Source organism: Leucopleurus acutus, assembly GCF_964270905.1.
Source record: "Leucopleurus acutus genome assembly, chromosome: 5".
Taxonomy (NCBI): Eukaryota; Metazoa; Chordata; class Mammalia; order Artiodactyla; family Delphinidae; genus Leucopleurus; species Leucopleurus acutus.
This window is the reverse complement of record NC_139147.1, coordinates 123,196,155-123,217,112: the sequence shown is the minus strand read 5'-3', so window position 1 is coordinate 123,217,112 and position 20,958 is coordinate 123,196,155. Positions and strand designations below refer to the sequence as shown.

The 20,958-nt window shown below is 48.7% G+C and overlaps 1 protein-coding gene across 2 annotated transcripts in view; it reads left to right on the top strand.

The window, feature by feature from the left end:
- CLSTN2 (calsyntenin 2) overlaps positions 1-20,958 on the top strand; it is a gene marked incomplete at both ends in the record, with an annotated part of 634,289 nt that overhangs the window by 515,106 nt on the left and 98,225 nt on the right. For both annotated transcript variants that reach the window (XM_082839413.1, XM_082839414.1), the window contains one exon: positions 10,412-10,597. In XM_082839413.1, coding sequence (XP_082695539.1) covers positions 10,412-10,597 — 186 coding nt within the window. The remainder of the gene's footprint in view (positions 1-10,411; positions 10,598-20,958) is intronic.

Below are 20,958 nucleotides of genomic sequence, written 5' to 3'. Positions count from 1 at the left end.
TTAAAGCATATGTACACTCTATGTCTGATAGGCTACAAATGCCTGAAACACAGTGAGACCAACCAAACTGAAACGTCAGAGTTTGGAGCAGAGAAATGTTTATGGCAGGGTTATGCAAGGAGACAGGTGGCTCGTGCCCAAAAAACCCCCGAACTCCTCCAAGGGTTTCAGCAAAGCACTTTTAAGGGCATGGTGAGGGGGGCATGGTTAGTTGTTACAAACTTCTTGGTGCTGGAATCCTTCCTTCTTGCAGCTGTCCAGGCAGGTCAAGTCAAACCTCCAACAAGACAAATGCTATGCTCTGTTCTGCAACTTTTTATCTCCATACAAATGGAAAAGTGTTATACCCTTAAAGGTCAGAGCCTTGAGAATGGGCTATCCTGTATATTTCAGGCTATAGGCAACATTCTTAACTGGAAGCAAAAACAACAGAATACAAAGGTTAAAGTAAAAGAAACAGATTTGTTCTTCCCTATTGCACTTCTCAAATCATCTATGGGGAAGGACCAGTTTTTTTTCCCAATCATCATGGAGCATGATTTTACAAAAATATAATAGAGACAGATTTCTAGAAAAATGAAATAAATAGCAAAGGCATTCAAAATATAAGCCAATTTTTAAGTATAATTAGATTCAACAAATGTAAAATTACTCTGTCAAATTGCTATAAAATTTCTAAATGCTACCCTGTATTTCTATGACAGAACTGTAACAAGCAGTTCCAAGGCCACACCGGTCTATAGACCACAGTGAGTAGCATTGCCCCAGAATCTGTCCTTGCCCTTGCCCTTGCCCTCCACAAAATCAGAAATGATTTAGACTTGGATTATGTTTCCAACTTGGTCTGATCACAGGCCATCTTTACATGGTCCTTACCTCTCAGCACTGGTTCTCCTGGTTGACAATGGCAGGCCAAGGAAGATGGTACGATAGAAGCCTCGGGCTTCATCGAGAAGCTATTGGTCAGGAAGCTGTCTGAAGTTTCCCAGGTGCTCCCAGAATAAGGCCTGAAATTGTCCACCTACATGCCTGACTCTGAAATCACCCAGGGTATTATCAGGCCAAGGAGTCGGTAATCATGGTGATGATTTGGGACAGAATTAGACTCCCTCTGTCATCAGGAAACTAGAGAGAACTTCACAGGCAGGACAAAATTTGAGGACAAATTACTAGTTGTTTCATTTGACATTTATGGAGACATCTCAGGGGATTAGAAAAATTGCAAATACATGAAGTTTTCCAAAATTGGAGTCATATGTAAGTGCAATTTCATCATCATACACACTTGTCCACAGACACTCAAACTCAGGCGGAGGTGTGTACATATGTGTACACACACACACACACACACACACACACACACACACACACACACACGCCACGTCTTGGATCCTTTTCATTTTAATGCGTGGCAGTCCAGAATCTCTGAATTCCAGATGACTGCCTTCTTCGCCTTTGATGAAATTGGAAAGTGTGTGTGTGTGTGTGTGTGTGTGTGTGTGTGTGTGTGTGTGTGTAGCTTTTCATACATCTAATCACTCACTCATTTCATAGATATTTATTGAGCACCTATTATGTGCCAGGCCCTGCACAGTGATGTATAAGTTATGCTCCAGAGCATGACTGGGTGATAAACAAAGAGTAAATAATTCTCAGGAGGAAGAGAAGGACCCGCCACAGAGGGGCCAGGGACTGACCACCAGGCGGAGGGCTGACCTGAGTTGTACTCCCTGATCTGAACCGTGGGTATTTTTTCTCTCCCTTCTTCTCCTTTGTAGTTAATTAAGATCTCCCTTTTTAGTAAGAACTAAAAGGTAATAAAAATCCTCCTGTGAAGATTAAGTATAGTAAATGCCAAGGGGTTAGTAATAAAGGAAGGGCAAGGATTCCTTATATTTGTAATTAGTTCAGAGAGTTTGTGTTTTCTTTCTTTTTAAGTTGTGCCTGCATGTAATTGTTTTTAATTGGGGAAGGGAAAGCCGTATAATGTAATGCTCAAAAGTAGATGTGCCTCTTATGTGTTGGGCCCAGGGTAAGTGGTTTGCGTTTGTTATCTGATAGAAACCCAATCGGCAGCTCTGAAATAGGTGATAACATCACCAGTGTTTGCGTGAGTAAACTCAGGCAGGGAAGGAACTGACTGGCCCCCCTGTCCGTGGTACCAAGTGGCAGAGCTGGGACTCACACCTGGGTCTAACCCCAAAGCCTGGGCTCTTCCCTTTGGGGTAATTAATATTCCCATTCTACAGATGAAGAAACTGAGGCCCAGAACCATTAAGGAACATGCCCAAGGTTATTCAGCTGGAAAGGAAGCTATGTAATTCGTGGGTCCCAGTTCAAAATGAGAATGAAAAGCCTTTTGTTTAAAATTACTAAGATCTTCAAGAAAGTGACAGCAGAATGTTACACCAAGTATGGGGCCCTTCTGCACATGAAGCTGGTCTTGGAACCTGGACTGGACTCCTCACCACCTCCTGCCTCCTTCTGGCTGAATGTCCCATCTCACGGTTATAAACCCACAACAGCAGAAAAGGAAATGTTAAATGAAAATGAACTCAGAAAAGCAAGGGATCCTTTTTGGGGTTGGGTTTTGGAGTCATGCAGGCCTGGCACAAGTCCTGGCTGTAACACCTGTACGGTCTTATCTAATTTTCACACCAGCTCCCTGAGATGTAGTTGTAATTTCTCCACATTTTACAGATGAGGAAACTGAGGTAGAGAGTGTCTTGCCCCAGGAGCACTAGCTGGTAAGCAGAGAAGGCAGGCGTCTGACTCCTCACCCCTCATCTCTATACTCTGTTGCCTAAGTGTCACCACGGCCCTACCCAAAGTCAGGCTGGGATACTGAGGAATTCACCCCAGGAGCCCTGTAGGGAGAGGAGAGAGAAGGCGAGTCTCAGAAGCCAGCCCTTTTCACTCCCATTTACAACAAGGGCCGCTCCCTGGCCCAGCACTTAAGTCCCTTGTAACCTGGCCCCAAAGTTCCTTTCCGGACCATCTCACACCAGGCCTCCTAGAGGACCACCCCTGGCCTTACGTTTGTCTGTGCTTTCTGAGTCCTGCCAGACTGCTGGTCAGGGGGCACCATTCATGTCGTTTTCCATCTAAGTGGCACCCGTTGGCATTGTACAGCCCCAAGGCCATGATGGTGACACCCTAGAGTTCTCTCTGCCCCCCGAAGGCCCCTCATTCTCCAGTGCTGTGTTAAGCATGCCTTCTACCATCTGCATCCTGATGCTTTGACAACATCCTGATGCTTTGACAACTTTGACATCCTGATGCTTTGACTTGCTGAGCCTGGAGGGACTGCCCCTCTCAATTAGGTAATTCCTAGAGAGAGCAAACAACTTACCCTTTTGCTTTTCAAACACTAACCAACCGACCCAGAACCCACATCCCCATCCACCTCTTTTATCAGGCTCTCACACTCCAGCCAACATTCACCTGCCCTACTCACCCCAGGGCCAGGTACCAGACATCGAGGGACAGCCCCTACGCCCCAGAGGCCACTGAAATTATACGAACTAGGCGATCCTAAGCCTGCTTACCCTGCCTCGCCTCTTCCTTCCCATGCAAACCACAGTACAGGCTCTTGCCTATGGTTTTCCCCTCTCCCTCTGCCTCCTGACTGACCCTGTGCTTCTCCATGTGCCCCCAGTGGTGTGGGCCCCCTCTCTTTGGGACTTGTGAGTATAACAAATTCTCTTATCAATGGCAATAATATCCTGATCTGTTGGCCTTATCACACTTAAATAATAATACCACCTATATTAAAACAAAGCCCAGGTCACTTCCCCCAGGAAGCTGCCTCTGATCACCCTGGTCGGGATAACTTATCTCTTCCTCTTTGTTCTCTGGGACCCACATTTTGTCCCTCTGTCCCTCTGTCTGCCTGAAAGCTGGCCATGTGGCTGCCACTGCCCTGACCGTCAGCACCATCCAGTTAAGGGTTATGAGTCACACTTCTCTGCCTCCCTTGCCTGGGGCTCTGCCTGGCACATAGTAGGTGCTCAGTAAATACACATCATCTAGAATAAAGATAAGAATGATACAAGACTGATGATAGTAGTGGTGGCAGTAGCTCTCTGTTCCTGGTGCTTTGCATACCTTTTCTCCAATTCCCAAAGCAGCTCTGCAAGGTAGATTTGTGTTGTCATCATTCTACAGATGAGAAAATGAAGCTCAGGGAGGTTCACTGATTTACCTAAGGCCACACAGCCAAGAAGTGGCAGAGCGATGGTTCAGACCTGAGTCTGTCCAGCTGCAGAGTTAACACTCTTGAATTTAGTTAAATTGAATTGAAGTTAATTCCACATCGTGTGACACTGTCAGAGGTGATTCTCTGAGTGGGTTGACGGAGAGGTGGCAATCAGGAATGTTCTAGTGTTCTGCAAATGAGCACCAGTCCTAAGCCAGCTGCCGAGTGATCTTTTCAAAGCACAGTCTAGATTCTTCATGGCCTCACTAAGCACCCATTTATGGCTCTTCACTGGCCCTAAGATGAAACCCAAACCTCTTAGCCAGCATCTGTCATCTGATCTCCACTTACCTTTCCAGCCCATCTCTACCTCTTTACTCACCCCCAACTCAGAGGCACTGGACGGCCAGTGGAGACAAAGATGCTCCCTATTAAGCGTAGGTACCTCCCTGGCTTTGCCCTGTGGGAAAGGAAGTCCCCTGGTGCCAAATCAAAGCCACTTATTTCTAAGGGAAAGTCTTGAAAGATGCCAGGTGGTTGATGCCTGCAGAGACTGGTTAGAATGTCAGCTGCCTGAACAATCCCTGATCAGGAGCGAAAACCCCTTTCCTATCCCTCCCACTCCCAGCATCCCCACATCCAGCCACTTACCTTGTATGAATCCTAGAAAACCCGATGCTTCTTCCTCTGCTAGAAGGTGAGACCAGGAAGAGCTGGAGGCCCTTTGAACATGAACAATAAAGGAAAAAGGAATGTTCGGACACACCTGTGTCTGTCCCTTTCATCCTTCTGCGTCCCTTCTGAGTTCAGAATTGGAACAATGGACCTGAGTGTCTTGGATTACAAGAGCCCTCAAAGCCTGTGCTTTCCAGAAGTCTCAGATTAGCTTTGTTCCACCCACAGGCATCTAATAAGAGAGTTCCAAGTGGTTAATATTCTCCAGATGAGAAAATATATGTTCCCCCAATTCAGGAGTTATAATGCAATCGTCCTGTTTCTAAATCCTTAATGCACCGAGAAGGAATTTAGTTCCTGAAGGCATTCCAGTGCTAACCTTTTCAGGAATACTTATGATGTCATCGAGCTTGATTATTAAAACAACAGGTGGTCTACTTCCTTTCTCTTCATTTGAGAAAACAGTGGAACCACAATTCATTAACTAATCTCTAGGTCCTTTATACATTGAAAAGATTTTGTTTCCAAGCAGGACAGCTCAGAGAAGTTTAGGAAGCTTGTGAACCAAGGAGTGGGATGTTTCTATCATGAGGCTTCAGCAGGAAGGTTGCTGTGTTGGGCTCTTAGCCTTCAATGCTCACGATGAGCCCACGAGGAGGTGTAACTATCCCGAATGTACAGATGAGGCCACGGAGGCCCAGAGATGACAACTGTTTTGTAAAAGTCACATGACCCGCATTCGGAGGAGATGAGATTCAAGCCTAGATCTCTCCAGTCTTCAGTGTCCAAGCAACCCCTCACCCACACAAACTGCCCCTAAGGTCAAGCAGTGATAAAACTGACAGCACTCCTTGATCCTTTACGAGCATTGGAGATTATCATCTTTTTTTTCATATATCAGTGCAAATTGAAGATTCAAAAATGAATCTGGGGACTTCCCTGGTGACACAGGGGATAAGAATCCACCTGCCAGTGCAGGGGACACGGGTTCGAGCCCTGGTCCGGGAAGATCCCTCGTACCGCGGAGCAAATAAGCCCGTGCGTCACAACTACTGAGCCTGCATGCCGCAACTGCTGAAGCCTGTGCTCCGTAACAAGAGAAGCCACCACAAGGGGAAGCCCGCGCATCGCAACAAAGAGTAGCCCCCACTCGCCACAACTAGAGAAAGCCCACGCGCAGCAACAAAGGCCCAACACAGCTGAACAAATAAATAAAATTTAAAATCTTGAAAGACAAAAATGAATCTGTAAAACTCACCATTCTCAGTTCCAGCAAATCCTCAGAATCATGGAGGAGCTATTGTAAAAGAGCCCTGTGACTGTGGGCAAGTCACACCAACTCTCAGCCACAGTTTTCCATCTGCACAATTAAGATAGTAGCACTCATGGACTTTCCTGGTGGCACAGTGGTTAAGAATCTGCCTGCCAATACAGGAGACACGGGTTCAAGCCCTGGTCCGGGAACATCCCATATGCCGCGGAGCCTCTAAACCCGTGTGCTACAACTACTGAGCCTGCGCTCTAGAGCCCGTGAGCCACAACTACTGAGCCCGTGTGCCACAACTACTGAAGCCCGTGCACCTAGAGCCCGTACTCCGCAACAAGAGAAGCCACCGCAATGAGAAGCCCGCGCGCCACAACGAAGAGTAGTCCCTGCTCGCCACAACTAGAGAAAGCCCACGCACAGCAATGAAGACCCAACGCAGCCCAAAACTTAATAAATGAATAAATTTATTTTAAAAAAAGAAAAGATAGTAGCACTCACTCACTGGGTTGCTGGGAGGATTAAATGAAAGAAGAGACCTAAAAGCCCTTAGCACCTTGTAGGTGCTAATAATTTTATGTCTTCTTATTTCCTGCAATAAATGTTATTGCATAAATAATCACTTAACAATAATAACTGTTGAATGCGTCCCTTGTGTTTGAGGCTGAAACGACTGCATTTAATCCCCCCAGATCCTGGGTGGCGGGTGTGACTTTTATTGAGACTCAGGGTGGGTGAGTAGTTTGCCCAGCGTTCGCACAGGAAGTGGGAGGCCTGGAATTTGAACACAGACACCCTGAATTTAAAGGTCATACTTTTAGCCATCCTGCCATCCTTCCCCCTGGAAAATGAAGATGAATAGGTATTTCATGTGACAAAGGCTGAATTTGATGACTTGCATTTTGCTCTCTTAATCCCCACCCCAACTCCTTCTTGGAAAATGAAAGATGTTTGTGTGAGCTTCCCACTGTCTCCAGGACGCCACACTCAGAAAGCTTCATTGATTTCTTTTACTATATGGTTGCAATTTTGCCTACGCTTCATAAACCCTCAAAAACAAGCCTCATGAGGTCACCAAAGCAACTGGCAGGTGTGATGATCCTACAGCTCTTCTGTGCCTGATTGCTCTTCAGAGCGGGACTCGTCCCCTCTACCCAGGGGCGGCAAAGAGAATTAAAACTTTGCTAGGACTGTGCCTCCACTGACTTTTCCTTCGTTATTTGTTTGCTTCTTTATTTACACTCCTTCAGAAAAGGACTCGATGTGGAATTTCTCATCAGAGATAACCACTAAAATATCTAGATGAGAAAGAGACACCCACAGCCCCCACAGAATAAAGGGAATCGATACTGATGTAAGGCCATACCAAGGTCCCCCTGCACAAAACCGTTCCCCTGATTATTTTTAAATCTGTATCTCTAAAGAAAAGGAAGATCCAGGGAGAGAAGAGTGAGGAAGGGAAGGAAAGAGGCCCCCTCCTTGACACCATGTTTAATTATTGGGAAGAGATTCCTCCATTATCAGTTCTGGACCACTTGCCTTGCTGAGGACAAAGAAAAGCAAACGTGATGGGCTGCTGTTGGGATGGATGGTTCTGCAGGACTGAGGGTAGGGGCAGACGGAGGCAGTACCAGAGAAGCTACCAACGGGCTGTGGCTTCTCTCTGTGGCTCAAGAAGGGATGCCATGGCTGAAGTCAAGGTTAGGTCTCTGAGGCTTCTCAGATCCACCTGGCAAACATTTCCCGTGCTCAGAGCTAGGTGTGGAGGGATCAAAAATAAACTCACAATCCCTGCCTTTAAAGAGTTCTTAGTTACAGGAAGAGGCAGGCACACGAATGGATAATTCCAAGATGATATCCTACAGGACCCATTCACACTTCCTACCACTGTCTAGTGAGCATGTGCTCTGTGCCGGCCATTGTGCAAAATGATGGGGATTCAGGGTAACCGTCAGCTTGGCGTCTAATACTGTAGTCTAATGGTGAATATGCTGTGAGAGCACAGAGGAGGGTTTCAACCCAGACTGGAGAAATCCTGAAAGGTTACATGGGGGCGGTGACAGACAGAAGAGAATAGAAAGGGCACTCCACGCAGAAGAAATGGCATGATTGAATGCTCAATAGTACGAAACATTGTGTGCCTAGGACACGACGAGACTTGTCATGTGCGGACCTCTGCTTACAGCACTGTGAGTTTTAGGTATATCTAAGAAAAAGCTCTCCTGTCTACCAGTGATTGGTCCTTTAGATTGACCTCTAGAGCGTGGGCTATAGCAGCTTCGTGATCTCATCCTCCGGGAGAAGACACAGCTCCGCGGAGCTCTGAGTAAAAACATGTAATTGGGTGTATTCTCTTTTACTTGTAGTCGCCATCATTTAAACATCCTCCCGTGGCAAGTTCCCTGGTGATGAACCCCACAACGTGGTGTGCAATCTTTGCTTATGGCTCAGAGAAACCCCTTAAAGTATGGCTGGTTAATGCAGGGGTTCAGAGCTAAACCCAAATTACCTGGTTAGCTGGAATGTGGCAGGGTTGCAGTGCAGGGGGGATGCACGTCTCCTTTGCTCGCTGGGGAAGGAATAACATGGACTGGGGCCCTACTGCATGTCAGGCCCGCATTGTTGCACCTGGCCCTCAGCCCCCCAGTGTGGTCCCTACTTCACTGATGAGGTACCTGAGGCTAGGAGACCTTCACTAACCTTCCCAAGGAACTCCTGACCTGATTGAGTCAAGCCAAGATCATTGCGGCATCCATGGGCATTCATCCTTGACGTTCAGGTCTCAGCTCAGACAGGAACTCTCTCCATCTAAAGAGTCACTCTCTGTCACCACTTTTCTTTTCATAGCACTTACCCTCCCTGACAGGACAGCATGGACATATTCATTATCTGCCTGTCTCTCCCAGCTCCACAAGGCAGGGACCCTTCCTGACTCCTTCACTGCTGTATCCGTGATGCTACAAGCAGAGCCAGGTACATAAGAACCCCAAACAAATAAATGCTTTCTTACCGAAAGAAGCCATCTGACAGTCCGCAAGCCCAGCCCTTCCACGCCACTGGTTTCTCAAGGTGGCGGCCGGTGGCCCATGGGGTGTTTGTGGGGAACCCCTGGGTGGCTGATGAATGACCCTACATGCAGGACTCTCTTGAGTTTCTCAAGGGTGAGGGCAGGCAGTCCACGGCTTCTCATTTCTACCTTAGCAAAAGGATACCATCTAGCAATGTGACAGATGTTTGAGATTCATAAACTAATAGTATCCACAACTCATGTTCCTTGATGATTCAGACTTCTACCCACAAGTCTGGCTCAGGCTGGCACAGACCTCTCAGGCAGCTGTCGCTCTCAGCAAGCGCTGTTGCCAGTCACCACGAGCGTGGCCTCAACTTGCCTGTGACTTTCAGTGGCTGCTATGGTTGTTTCAATCAATTCTTGTGTACACTCATGCTTGGTGTGCATTTTTGTTGATTGCTGTGTTTCGTGTGGTACCATTTTGATTGTGATTTTGTTCCTCTCCAGCATTGTATTGTCTCCAAGTTATTTTTCCACTAAAAAGCAGGGATAAGACCATCAGCCCTACTTAAGTGGGTCACAGTCCTGAATATTTGGGAAAGAGTCCTTGCACCTCACCTCGTGGCCTCATGTAATCCTGAATTACCTTGCTCGCCTTTATTTTGTGACCAGAGGTATACGTTCCTAAAACTCACCTTGCTGGGCAAAACGGGGAAAATGGGGCAAGGGGCTTGACACTCGAAAATGTCATCAGTGACACATAAAAAAGAGAGAGAGGGAAAACGTTAGCACGGTGTTACTTTTACACAGGTTAAGTGGTTAAGAAATAGATAAGTACTACAATAAGTAGTACTTGAAGAGACCTGAGGTTTGCTTGTGGAAGTGGACACAGGAAAGGTTGCAGCTGGTACGTTACTGTGAAGAGGGTTTTCTGATGGGAATGGAAAGTTGTAACAGTGGTCCAGGCGGGTGTGGCTTTTCACACATGGTGAGGGGAGCCGCTGGTAGATGTCTGAGGTCTGTGCACGTGCCTGTTTTGGACATTCCCACATGGCTCGGCTCAGCTCAGCTGGGTGCAGGTTTCTGCATTCACCTAATATTTCTCGTGCAAGAAATCTTGCATAAGCAAATGTGAAATTCCCATTATCCTCAAATTGTTTCCTAATATATCAATTGTGGTGGAACAAATTCACGTTTTCAAAACACGTGTTATAGCGGAACTGTCTGTACCTGACTTAGTGTCATTCTTCCCTTGTTTGCTCAGATTGGACCAAGAGGATCGAGTACCAGCCTGGCTCAGGGAGCGTGCCCCTGTTCCCCAGCATCCACCTGGAGACGTGCGACGGGGCCGTGTCCTCCATCCAGATCACCACAGAGCTGCAGACCAACTACATCGGGAAGGGCTGTGACCGCGAGACCTACTCTGAGAAATCCCTTCAGAAATTATGCGGTAGGTTTTTCCCTGTTGAGATTAGTTTTTAATTATTTTTTTAAACAATATATACAAAGCATATGTTATTATATTATGAAAGAATCGCCCCTCCCCACTTCATCGGTATGTGTAACCTCTGGATGGATACTGTTTACTTATCATGGTTAAAGGGTCAGAGGGCACAGGTTTTGGCATCAGACACACCTGATCAGATCCCACCATGGACCAACTATATGGCTGTGGGCAAGTGATGTGACAAAGCCTCTATTCTTCATCAGTAAAATAGGGATTCATGACCTCATATGTTGTTTTTTTTTTAATTAATTAATTTATTTTTGGCCGCGTTGGGTCTTCGTTGCTGCACGTGGGCTTTCTCTAGTTGCAGTGCGCTGGCTTCTCATTGTGGTAGCTTCTCTTGTTGCAGAGCACGAGCTCTGGGGCGCAGGCTCAGTAGTTGTGGCGCACGGGCTTAGTTGCTCCGCGGCATGTGGGATCTTCCCGGCCCAGGGCTCAAACCCTTGTCCCCTGCATTGGCAGGCGGATTCTCAACCACTGCGCCACCAGGGAAGCCCGACACCATGTGTTTAAGAGCACCTAGCACAGGGCCTGAAGGAACAGGGATCCCTTCCACTGTGTTGGTTTACAGAGAGGTGCCTGCCCAGGGGCCAGTGTGAAGGGTGGTGTCAGCCACTTGGGGAGAGGTGGGTCTCCTCCCCCAGGACCAGCTATGGAACTTGAGGGCTTAGTGCAAGTGAAAGTGCAGGGCCCTTTTCCAAAATTATTAAGAATTTTAAGGCAGCAACAGCAAAGCATTAAAGCAAGCTGGGGGCCTCGTGTGATCGTTCAGGTCACATGCCGGTGAAGCCAGGCCTGGCTGCCCAAGTCAGAAAAGAAGAGCCAGGGCGAGAGTGGAGGTGGGATCTGGAAAGTCCAAGTGTGGGGGACAGAGGGCTTGCTGTCCACAGGCTGAAAGATGGCGCCCCAAGATAGGAGCAGGCCGGAACTAGGAGCCAGGCTGCTGGAGGTTCTGTACAAGGGAGCTTAGCTTTACTGAGCACCTGCTGTGTGCACCCTCCTAGAATCTTCACATGCCCTACCCTAAGTTCCCCACTACACTGAGGAGGGTCTTATTCACCCAGTTTTAAAGATGGACAATTTGAGGCCCAGAGAGGAAAAATGACTTGTTCAAGGTCATGCAGATAGAAAGTGACAGAGCCAGACTTTGAAGGTAGGTTTGTGGGAATGAAGGGCTCTTTGGCTCAGGGTCTGTGACTCCGGGCCAGGCCTCTGGAGCCGGAACGTATACTGCTCAAGTCAGCTGTGGAATAAGATACTCAATACGGGGGGGGACGGTGCCATGTGCTTGGTAAACCACACCGTGCACGGGTGGATGGGTCTCCTTCATCCCCACCACGTATACTTCATTTCTGTTCTCTCCAAGAATATTCAGGCCCTCACACTGACTCTCCAGCTGGGCTGTGGGCAGCTTAGGAAAGAGCTTCCTCTTAGACGGGGCCTACACTTGGGGGTAACTCCATCCCCACCAAAGGAAAAGGAGGTCCCGAACACACAGCGTAGCCTGCATCCCCTCCTGGGGACCCCTCCACTACTCTCTTCAGGGCAGTTTTTCTCTCTCAACATTGACACACACACTCATGAACACACATGCACACACAGGTGCATACAGGCACACACAGGTACACACATGCATACACAAATATGCACATACGTGCGTGCGCCCCCCACACACACACACACCTTCACACACACAGCTCTTGCCCAAAGGACCAAGTGACAATTTGAGAACTGAATGTGAAATACACCCTGCTCAGGTATCACCGCGTCCTATTTGTCATGTCACCAGGCCGGCAAGGAGGGCATGTGGGAAGGCACGTTTTTCCAGAATGATGCAGGAGATTCGGAAAAACACCACAACCTCCATATTCCAAGCTGCTCTTGTGAAAATGGCTGTCAGGGGCCCGCAGTATTGAGAAAGCTGCCTCTGGTTCTCTCCTTCAGTCCGGGAGCAGAGAAGCCAGCTCCGCTGACAACTTACTTTGAATGAATATCCCATTTCGCTCCCCGCGCACCTGAATTATAAGTCAAGTCCACCCCCTGCCACCGCGGGTGACGGTCATTTCCTAAACTCCTCCAGGTTAGAAAGAGATGATGGAATCAGCTTGTTAAAGATCAGATGGGCCCAAGGGTGCACACTGGTGATTTGATTCTGAATGTTGCGAAGGGGACACCAGGAGATAGGTAGAGTGAGAAGGATTTTCTGAGCGAAGAAACTTTAGAGCCAGATTGCATCTGGTTGTTAACATAGCTCATTGCTTCTGGGCTGCCAGCCTTACGTGGCAGGAAGGCAGGTTAATTCAGTCAGGAAAGCACTTTCCCCTGAGATGCGAGCTTATCTGGTGCTGGGAGCGACCATTTGTTAAGAGAGGTCTGCCTGTCTTTCTGGTGAGCTTCCCGGCAGTGCCAACCTCCCATCGCACTTCTGGAAACCCTGAGTGAGCCTGACGGGCAGGGCCACTCCTGCCTCCAGATTAGGAGTCTGACTCTTGAATCGGCGGAGGGAGAGTTCAGGAAAGAAGGGCAGGAGCAAATGAGTGAGACAGATGCCCATCTGCTCTGGGGTCGGCTTCCTCAGGCCCCACGCGCTCTCCAAACCATGAGGGAAAGGCAGGCCAGATCGCTTCTAAAGCAGAGCCTGGGTTGTAATTCCTGACTCCCATGGGGCACGTTAGGTTCTGGAGACAAGCTTCTCTGTGTTTTCAGTGGACGGTCGACAAGTTGCTGGCGGGGTTTCCCAGCCAGGGAGCCACCATGACACTTTAAGCCCCGGTGTTCATGCACTTTTCATTCTACAAATCTTTATTGACTTTGGGTGGAAACAGGGAGACCAATTAAGATGTTATCATCATAGTCTAAGCAAGAGAGAATGATTTCTGAACCGGGGGAGTGGCGGTAGGGATGAATTTAAGACAGATTTAGGAGGTAAGAGTCAATCACTGATTAGCTGTCAGCAGTGAAAAAGAAGGAATCTTAGAAGATTCTAATGTGAGCATCTAACTGGACGAGAGTGCCACCAACCAGTAGCCACCAAATTCAGGGCAAGCGCGGATTTAGGGGGCAGTGATGACCGGACCTGTGGAACATCCAGGTGTGGATGCCTAGCTCTAGCCTGGCTCTCCACACCCCGAGGACCCACCTCCATCCTGCTGATTTGTCCTTATAGCCCATTTCTCCCTGCCGTCCTGCCTCTTCTTGGCCAGGGTACCCCATCTGTCGCCGTTCCCAGTTCATTCCCATCCCTAAGCCTTTGTTCATGTTTCTTCCCGCTAGAATCTCTCTCTCCTTCGCCATTCCAAACACTTCCCTTAAGTCAATATTCGCCTGCCCTCTGTGCTCGCCAGGGTCAGTCCTGGGGCGCTTCCTGGTGTCTGAGTTCTGGCGTTGCTTCTGTGACATTTGTTGTTGTGCGGTGACCCAGGCAAGGGTGTCTCCCCAGAGGCGCCTTGTGGAGGTCCGGTCGCTGCCCACCTCCTTCTTCCTCCTGCAACGTCGCTCCACAACGAGCAATGATGGGATCCTGCGTAAGGGGCCGTCGGACAACAGCTGGGCAAAGCTGCTGTCGGGAAACACCGGACAGGTGCAGTAGCACCAGAAATGGCCTCTTTGTTTCCAGGGGAACACTGGACGTCAGGCATATCGCTGCCTGCAGTTTGTGCATGGAAACACTTCCATTCCATCTTGAAACAAAAACCATACAGGGCCCTGCACCTGTGTCCCCTTCAGCTTGTAGGACCAAACTTAGCCTGACATGGTCCCCCATTGCCACTGGCTTACATGAAGCCAGGCCTCTCGGGGAAGTTGGACAAGCTGCTTATCACCTCCTCTGGGTTCAGAGATTCAAGATGAAGGGATCTCCCATCTCAGTCCCAGGCTTTCCGGAGGTGAAGTGTCACAGAACTGCCTTGAGTATGAAATGCATGATGAAGCCCCAGTGACTCTTGGCCCAATTAAACTTGACGTTAACCAGAGCCCAAGAAAAGGCTCACTTCCGTGCCCCTGAGTCTCTGCATATTACAATAAATAGCAAAGCAGTTTGTGACACACATGTCATTCGGAGACCAGAGGCCAGGGCTGCTCCTCCCTGGAATCACAGGCTCCTGGCATCTGGCCGGCACCTCCCCGTATGACACTCGGGGTCAGCTGCTTTCTACATGTAGTCAAGAGCTCCGAGGACAGGTCCTGTTGAAGGAAAGGCTGCAGAGAGAGACCCTTCTGCTAAATCAAGGGATTGAGCTGTCAGACCAGCTCAGATTACCAGTCGGTGAGCTGTTCACGGGATTTATACACTTGTGGGTCCAGGAGGTCTTCGTAGCAAATCCATTCATTCATTCATTCATGTATTTATTAGTTCAGCAAATATTTGTTCAGTGTCCAAATGTTCTAACTCGTGAGGTTATCTAGAAGTTAGTAAGACCACTTAACAATTCAGTCTCCTGGGGAAGACAGACATGTAAAAGAAGTTCAGTCCATGGCTTTCTACTGCACCGTGCAGCGTAACAGAGCTTGCCCTCACTGAGAATCACAGTTCAAGGCTTTTATACCTTCAGAACACCCCAACCAGGGGAAGCCATCATCGGTTCCTCCAAGATGCCTCTAAACAGCTGGAGCTTCCAGGGGGGCAGAACCAGCCCCCCAGTCATAGCCAGTGTTTCCATTCTCAGAGGGCTGAAGTGGGCCTCTGACTCTAAGGAAAACTGATGCATACGTGTTGGGAGTCCCATTAAATCACTACTCATACATGAGCAAGCGTGCACACACTGGCCCGCGGGTGACGACAGTGAGCAATGGGCTTCTCTTTGGATATGACTTCTTTGCAGTCAATTACACAGCTACCATACAGCAGGCCCTTCTATTCCTGGAGAAGGCTTTTGCCTACAGTGGCCTTTCCCAGGCTGGTCAGCAACTGGGTATCCACGGCTCTGCCCCAAGAGCTTGGCTGCCCACCCTCATCCAAAGCCCAGCGTGCTTCACCTGGACAGTTCAGGGCCTTTGAGGAACCCCTGTCGTCTAGGATTCCAGAGGTGGAATGATAGTCTGATCAACGGTGTGAGCTCTGGAAAGGACATCAGAAAGCCCTCCACATCTATCCTGAAGGTCTGCAGATAGAGAAGTGCAAATGGTAGCCGCTGATGTCAGTCACTTAATGTGATGTATCAGTCAGGATAGGGCAGGTTATGCTGCAGTAACAAGTGATCCCAAAATCTATTGGCTTCAAATAACAAAGGTTTGTTTTCTATTCCTACCACATGTCCTTCTCGGGTTGACTGTGGCTCTGCTCTATGTTAGTTTCCCACTGGGATCCAGGCTAACAGAAAGGCCTCTACCTAGAACATTGTTGATCTCATGGCAGATGGAAAAAACATGTGATGAACCATGGACTGGCTTGTAAAACTTCTGCCCTAAGATGACACGTCACTTGCACTCACATTTCATTGGTCAGAGCAAGTCACAAGGCCAAGTGCTATCAGTGGGTCAGAAAAGTATGTTGAGAACAGAATGCTTTCTATCTTCATGTAGTTCAAGTACAGCCTTTGTCAAGAGGGCCTCCCTGGCTTCCCCTGAGACTCTCTAGCAATGAACTCTTCCACGTGCCAAAACTAAAAGACTTTCTACTGGGTGACTAGAGGTACGGCCCATTTCTATCTGGTTCATTGCTCCATCCTCACCACAGTACCTGGCATAACCTAGACATTACATAAGCGTTTAATGAAGTAACGTGGAGTTGCTATTGCTAATCGTGAGAATACTCTATAGAATGAGGCCTGTGTCCTTGAGCACAATCGTTCCTCTCCCCTGAGACCCTCTCCTTCTTGCCATCCTTTCCCCTGCCCCATGATGGACCATGAGGAGGCATGGCTGAGGCTCCATGTCTGTCACCATTGCCACAGGCCTGCCGTGAAATGCTAAGGACACTCTGCCCTCACCAAGGCACCAAAGCAGCATGCAAACCCAGCAATTAAGAAGTCCAGACGGTGACCACTGTCCCCAGGCTCCATGTGGGCTCTCGCTCCACTGTGCGTCCTGAAATCTGCCTAAGTCACCCCTGTCTTTATCTACTTGCTGACTCAGAGATGCTTCCCCACCCTGATAGGGCTCAGGGCCTTCAAACCAGACCTCACCTCTGGTTGTCAGCCTCCTGCACTCAGGCTGCAGCTGCTGTGCACCAGACCAGTGTGAACTCTCAGCAACGTGGTGGTCCCAGGGACCTTTGTGAGCGTTCCTAAGGGTGTCTTAAATACACACTGGGGCTTCCCTGGTGGCGCAGTGGTTGAGAGTCCGCCTGCCGATGCAGGGGACACAGGTTCGTGCCCCGGTCCGGGAAGATCCCACATGCTGCGGAGCAGCTGGGCCCGTGAGCCATGGCCGCTGAGCCTGTGCGTCCGGAGCCTGTGCTCCGCAACAGGAGAGACCACAACAGTAAGAGGCCCGCGTACCGCAAAAAAAAGGAAAAAAAAAATACACACTGATGTGCAGATGTTTCTGTTCCACCTTTCTGAGTTATGCATCCTGTTTACCCACTGCTTTCCATGGGATCCTTTGGGGAAAGGAGCGAGAACTTCAGGAGAAAGGAAAATCTCTCTCAGTTTATTTAAGTGCACTGAAAAAATGAAATACAATCTGTTGAGTCTGTGAAAGCCTGCACCATCTGGTAAAATGCAGAGTGATGCTTCCCAGGAGGCAACATCTGTGGGTCAGGTAGGGTGGCACGCTGCTCCCCTCACCAGGGAAGACACACAGCTCCACAATGATGGCCTTGCCAGGGCACATGCCTCTCTGTGGACAGCCACCTGTCCAGGGAGGTGGGGTCCTGAAAACTGGGCTGGGCTTGGCAGGACACTATGCTGTGTGATAGAAAGAACATTGCTGGGGGTCTGAGAGCTGGACTTGCCTCTAGCTAGCTGAGTGGCTGTGTGATCCTGGTCAAGTCATTTCCCCTCTCTGGGCCTCAGTTTCCATGTTTGTAAGATGTGTAGGAGGTTCAGGGTGGGTAGGGATATATTGGGAGTATGGGATTAACAGATGCACACTACCATATATAAAATAGATAAACAACACGATTTACTGTATAGCAACAGGGAACTATATTCACTATCCTGTAATAAACTATAGTGGAAAAGCATCGAAAAAAGTATACAAATATATACATATGAATATATGTATAACCAAATCACTTTGCTGTAACCTGAATCTAACACAATTTTATAAATCAACTATACTTCAATTTTTTAAACTGTGCAGTAGGTTGCAAGATCTCCCTCCAGGTTGTTTGAGGTGGTGCAGCGGGAGTGTGGGCTTCAGGGCTGGCAAACCCTGATGACGGGTCCCCTTACTAGCTGGTGTGATTCTAGGCTCGCTGAGCTTCAAGTTTCTTATCTGTAAACTGGAATCGTAATCGTATTCACCACATTGATGAGTAACTAAGAAAAAGCATTGAAGTATTTAATTCAAGTCTGACACTCACTCAATGCCCAATAAAATGTTCCAAGGAAACTAAGAATAAAGGTCTGTCAAAATTATAATTCAAAAATATACATGCACCGCTATGTTCATAGCAGCACTATTTACAATAGCCAAGATATAGAAACAACCTGAACGTCCATTGACAGATGAATGGATAAAGAAGATGTGGTATGTATATATAATGGAATGTTACTCAGCCATAAAAAAAGAATGAAATAATGCCATTTGCAGCAACATGGATGGACCTAGAGATTATCGTACTAGGTGAAGTCCGAAAGAGAAAGACAAATACCATATGATATCACTTATATGTGCAATCTGAAATATGACACAAATGAACTTACTTACAAAACAGAAACAGACTCACAGACATAGAAAACAGACTTGCAGTGGCCAAGGAGTAAGGGAGGTGTGGAGGAGGGATAGAGTGGGAGCTTGGGGTTAGCAGCTGTGAGCTATTACCTATAGAAAGGATAAACAACAAGGTCCTACTGTATAGCACAGGGAACTATTTTCAATACCCTGTGATAAACCGTAATGGAAAAGAATATAAAAAAGAATGTAGGGGCTTCCCTGGTGGCTCAGTGGTTGAGAGTCCGCCTGCCGATGCAGGGGACACGGGTTCGTGCCCCGATCTGGGAGGATCCCACATGCCGCGGAGCGGCTGGGCCCGTGAGTCATGGCCGCTGAGCCTGCGCGTCCGGAGCCTGTGCTCCACAACGGGAGAGGCCGCAACAGTGAGAGGCCCGCGTACTGGAAAAAAAAAAGGAACCTCAAAGGGTGGAGTTCTGAGCCCTGTCAGCCCTGCCCTGGTTCCCCCATGCTCAGGCCTGTGGCTCTGTGTGGGCCCTGTACTGGGCCCTGCTAGATTGTGTTGGCTGCTCTGGCTTGAGCTAGAAGTCAGGAGCCTGGGGTGCTCAGCCTGCGTCTCCCTGGCCACCTGAAATTTCGGGAACCAACACATTCCCTGTGAGCCCTAGTCACCAGCTGTCGTCATGCTGGACAAATCCTGGTGTCTGAGCCAACTCACTCGTGGGGCAGAGCAGCTGTTGCCAGGTTGCATTATTCTGGGGAGTTCTAGGAAGATGAACTTGGTCCAAAGACTACATATCTCCCATTCCCCAGCCACCCCCAAATCTCTACCTGCTACCACCTTGATAGAGTTCTTCTTTCAGATACCTATGGAGGGTGATAACCTTTAAGGCTTTGTTAGTCGTTAAAACATTAGTGTGAATTAGCTTATCAGATAAGTAAAATGGACATCAAGGAAGTCTCAAGGATTATAGGAGAACAAGTAATATTGATGAGAGGTGGGGGGCCTGAACAAGAGGCTGGATGGACAGGCTCATGCGAGCATTGGGTAATGCCCGGAAGCATCTCACGGAGGCACTGGGTAGAAGAAAAGGCAGTTATAAACATGGCACGCTACCAGGCAAAAGCCCCAAGAAAAACGCATTAATAACGTAGTCAACGCTGCCCACACTTCCCCTTGATGAGCATAGCTGCAGGGTGATTGTAAATTAAGAAACCGGAATCTCCACTCCCACCTCCCACCCCGCCACATCTCAGTCACTGCAGGTCCCAGAGGCCTTTCCCAGGGCGAGCTCCTCACAGGGCTAAGCAGAGCATCTGCTCTAAGGATACAGATGTGTCACACAGCCAGCTTTCAGCTGCAAACCCATGGGCATCTGTTCCAAGGCTGCAGGGAGAACTGGCTAGGTTAAACATTTTCAAAGAAGTACATCGGTTTCCAATATGGTACCTTCCTGAGGGATTTTCATGTGTCATTTTAACTGTAGATGTTTGTAGTGGCTGACTCTGAAACGCAGCCCCTAGGTGACATGAGGCCCTGATATACCGAATTCAGAAGTCCAATGATCCCAGACAAATGGCAGGTAATACACACACCCACTGTCCATTAAACCCATTTACGACTGCCGGGTCAGTGCTGTGCCAGGTGGGAGCCCACACACACTTGGTCCCCTGCACCGAGCATACTTTGGACTCCCTGGCTCTTGTTTCCTGGTATCAGGAAGCCCCTGACCTTCCTCCTCCCCTGAGTAGCTGAGCCCTGCCCCTCTGTGGGACGTAAGGATGCAGAGAACACTGCTGGCAGCACCTGAGCTTCAGTGGGAAGTCCGTGGCGGCCCAGTTATCCTCCCAGCTGGGCCATCCTGTCTTCTGGGCCAGCCTTGCGGGCTCACTCAGCTCTGCCCTCCACAAAGCTGTTGGTGTGATTCTCCCAAGACACAAATCTGTCTATGGCACTCCCACGGCCTCAGGATATCCTTAGCCTGGAATCACAGTGGTAGCAGAAATAATAACAGCTCTAACAATAACGACAGGGTTATAGCTAACGAGGAGTGAGCTCCGCTCACCGCGTGCCAAGCATGCTGCCCCAAGTGCAGGTGCTGTCTCTTATTCAGTTCCCACAACAGCTGGGAGGGCAGGTGGCAGAGAAGGGGGTGGAGAGTTGGAAAGGTGAGGTCACTGGTCACAGTCACAAGGCTAGCAAGCCAGGCCGCCACCAGGCATCAGGTTCAGGTTCTGCTGATTTCAAAACCCGTGTTCTCAACTGCTATACCATTTGGCCTAAACGAATGGTTGGAAAAAAGCGTGGTGAGTGCAAAGTGACTCATACTCTTTCTCGCGGGGTCAGGACCTGAACTTTCCCCGTCACAGCTCTGATCACACTGCATCCCAGTTGTCTGTCGATGTGTTGGGTCTGAGCTCCTCCAGGTCAGAGACTGTGCTGATTCACGTTTACGTCGCCGGCACCCAGCAGGGGTCTTGGCACCCGACTGGTGCCCAATAAATGGCTGACAGGGTAACGGATGGAT